We start from the raw sequence: 3,280 nt of genomic DNA on the forward strand, positions 1-3,280 counted from the left end.
GAATATAATAATATAAATATATATTCCCCCCACTAAAAATTCCGACATTTTTTCCCCTCACAATTCAGATTTTTTTCACACAATTTTTAGATTTTTCCCCAAAAAATTCGTACTTTTCCTCAAAATTCACCGTTTCCCCCACACACTTTTATCCTCTCAAAATTTCAAAGTTCTCCTCAAAATTTAGACTATTTCCCTACAATTTTTTTCACTTTTCTCCTCAAAATCCTGACTTTTATCCTCACAATCCAGATATTTTTAATCCACAATTCAGACTATCTTTCTACTTTTCCAGCTTTTTCTACAAACTTCTGACTGTGTGTGGGTCTTGTGCTCTGTGGCACTAATCCTCTCCTGTAGGACTAAAATCTGGAAACCCTGACATCAGGAAGTATGACAAGTTTTATCATTGTTCTTAGGGATTTGTTTCYGCCCRCAACAAACCTACAGCTGAAACCAAACACTCAAACTGAATTAAAACTCTACTGTTGAATCTGTATTCAGACATGTACCTAAATAAAATCATTAATCCAAGTAGAAATAACCACATTATAAGAGATATTACTGTTCATCTGATAAAAAGACTACACAATGTGTAGTGTATTTAATGTCTTCAGTACCGTAGCTGATGTTGAAGAGAGCGAAGCCGGCTCCGGTGTAAAAGGCCCCGGGGTCCTCGGTGCTGAAACACTGCATGTTGTCGTTGGACCGGATGGTTTCTTGTATGGAGGTGTCCTCACCCGTCAGCCAGCGCCACTCCTTCATGCAGCCGTCCAGACGAGGGTTGATCTGTGCAACCGTTCCAGCGTTAAAACAGCTGAGAGTTGTTGGTTTTTTTTAATCTTTTGAAGAATGTCTACGGTTAGTGCAGGAAATTAAACACATACAAATAAACACCTGATTGACGAGGCCGTCCTCCCTGAACGGGACTCCTCCCACGGTGAGGTTCAGCTCGTGCATGCCTTTCTTCAGCGTGAACAGGTCTCCGTTCACGGCGATCTTCATGACGGCCTCCCGGTCGATCTTGATCACCAGACTGCGGCCCTGCTCCTCCACCGAGATCTGAGACAAACGTTCATCTTTAAGCATCTTTCAGGCGGCTCGTTTAACAGAATGAATGTGAAGCGAAGCCCCCCGGACCTTCCTCCAYTGGCCGTCGCTGACCACCGGGCCGCTGCTGGTCACTCTGCTCACTGCGCCGTACTTCAGCTGCAGCTCCAGCTTCCCGTGATGCATCGCCAGCACGATCCAGGAGCTGTCCAGGTGACCTCCGGCGAAGAAGATCACTCCCTCTTGGTCGTAGGTGCGGAAGTCGAACTCCGCTGAAAAGCTGGAGGAAGGAGGAGGAGGAGGAGGAACGTTTGAAGGAGAAAAAACAGAAGAAATAAYGGGAGGAAGAGGAGGGGAGAGTCTTCCTCACCCCGTGTGGACCCTGCGGCGGAAACGCAGCCGCACCACCGGCACGGCGCTGAACATGCGGCCCAGATAAAGAGAACGGGGGTCCCTCTTCAGGGGCGGGGACGTGCACGGCGTTATGGTCTGTGGGACAAACGGAGACGCTCAGATTATTCTGGATTACGACTCGTTTCGAGGCGACTCTGCTCTTTACCTTACAGCTCCTCAGGTCCGACCTCAGCTTCAGCCCGCGGCGACCGTCGCAGAAACACCGGAAACTCCCCGGAGTGTTCAGACACTCGTCTTCACAGACGCCCGTCTCACACTCGTCCACGTCTGAAGGAGACACAGACGGCGGCGTGGAGGAATGTTTACGTTGAGGATTACAGATTATCAAATCAAAACTTTCAAGTGTGAGAAAAGATGTTTTCTTTCCAGCAGGAGGAGGAATGCAAACAACACTTGAGTGAAGAGCTCGCCGACGCTGGCCGAGCAGCCCGTCTCTGTGGACGACCTTAAATTGATATGAGGGGGTGGGACACGTCCCCGAGGGACACGGAGGTTATGAAGCGTTTGTTTTCCACCAGAGAAAAATAAAGTGATGTGTGGTCCTGATTATATAACCATCTGATTAAGATCCAGTGTTTTTGTTTTCCTGTTTTTATTTTTACTGTTTTACCATCAATCTACTTCTGAATATTTTGATATTTTACAAAGTAAAACATTTGACTCAACATTTATTAATGTTTGTATCTTTAGACTTTTTAAAGTTTAAAGTTTGTTTACGAACTGTTACAGAAAGACAAACCTCTCACATCAGCTTCAGCTAACTAGCTCTGTCTTCTCTTCGTTTTAGCTCCTTTCTTGATCATTTTAGCTATTAGCCACATTTTTGCTATTTTTAGTTTCTTATTTGGCTATTTTTAATTTTTTAACTATAATTTTAGTTTTATCATTTAGCTACAATTGTGTACTTTTAGCTTTAAGGTATTGTTTTACTAAGATAAAATAAGATAAGATAAGGACTTTATTGTCCATACAAAAATGTAAATTTTGTTTAAATAATCTGTCTTATACTAACATTAATTTGAGGCACATTTCAAAGTACTTAGCATAATAGCTTTACTACATTTTTGCTAAAATTAATTTTTAGTTTAGGTTTTGAAAATGTTAGCTTTTAACTCTATAACTAATTATATCTTTCACATACAGTTTTACCAATTTTAGCTTTTAATTAAACTGTTGCTAATTTCAGCTACAGTTTAGCTAGTTTTAGCTTTTAGCTACTGCTTCTCTGTTTTAGCTTTTAGCATCAGTTTTTCTAATTTTGACTTTTAGTTATTGTTTAACTGTTAGCTTTTAGCTATAGTTTGGCAAATTTAACATTTAGCTACTGCTTCTCTGTTTTAGCTTTTAGCATCAGTTTTTCTAATTTTGACTTTTAGTTATTGTTTAACTGTTAGCTTTTAGCTACTATTTGTCATTTTAGTTCTGAGCTACTTGTTTTAACTAGGAAGTCATTTTTTTCTTTATCTACATTTTTTTGTATAAAATGTAGATTTTTAATTGATCTTGTTTTAGTTATTTTTGTAAATTCATAAACATCTTATTTGAAGCAGTTTTTGATCATAAATCTTAGTGTTTTATATAAAAACATTTTAAAAACCTTAAAAGATCAAAGTTATCAGATAATTACAACATTTCTTTGATGTTGTTTGTACTGATTTAGGCTCTTATGATTTGTAACGTGACCTGTTGCCTACTTCAGCAGAATTGCTACAAATATGTTTGTTGTCTTTCCCGGACTTCCAACATGGAGCCACATGAGGGCCTGATGAGGCTGTGTGTGTGTGTGTGTGTGTGTGTGTGTGTGTGTGTGTGTGTG

The 3,280-nt window shown here is 40.4% G+C and overlaps 1 protein-coding gene across 1 annotated transcript in view; it reads right to left on the reverse strand.

The window, feature by feature from the left end:
* The window catches only part of gas6 (growth arrest-specific 6), a 22,457-nt gene that overhangs the window by 4,152 nt on the left and 15,025 nt on the right, over positions 1 to 3,280 (reverse strand). The window contains exons 8-12 of the mRNA XM_014003042.1: positions 1,610 to 1,731; positions 1,421 to 1,539; positions 1,141 to 1,330; positions 898 to 1,062; positions 621 to 789 (exon numbers count right to left, since the gene is read on the reverse strand). Of these exons, the coding sequence (XP_013858496.1) occupies positions 621 to 789; positions 898 to 1,062; positions 1,141 to 1,330; positions 1,421 to 1,539; positions 1,610 to 1,731 (765 nt within the window). The remainder of the gene's footprint in view (positions 1 to 620; positions 790 to 897; positions 1,063 to 1,140; positions 1,331 to 1,420; positions 1,540 to 1,609; positions 1,732 to 3,280) is intronic.

Source organism: Austrofundulus limnaeus, unplaced genomic scaffold (assembly GCF_001266775.1).
Source record: "Austrofundulus limnaeus strain Quisiro unplaced genomic scaffold, Austrofundulus_limnaeus-1.0 Scaffold16, whole genome shotgun sequence".
NCBI lineage: Eukaryota > Metazoa > Chordata > Actinopteri > Cyprinodontiformes > Rivulidae > Austrofundulus > Austrofundulus limnaeus.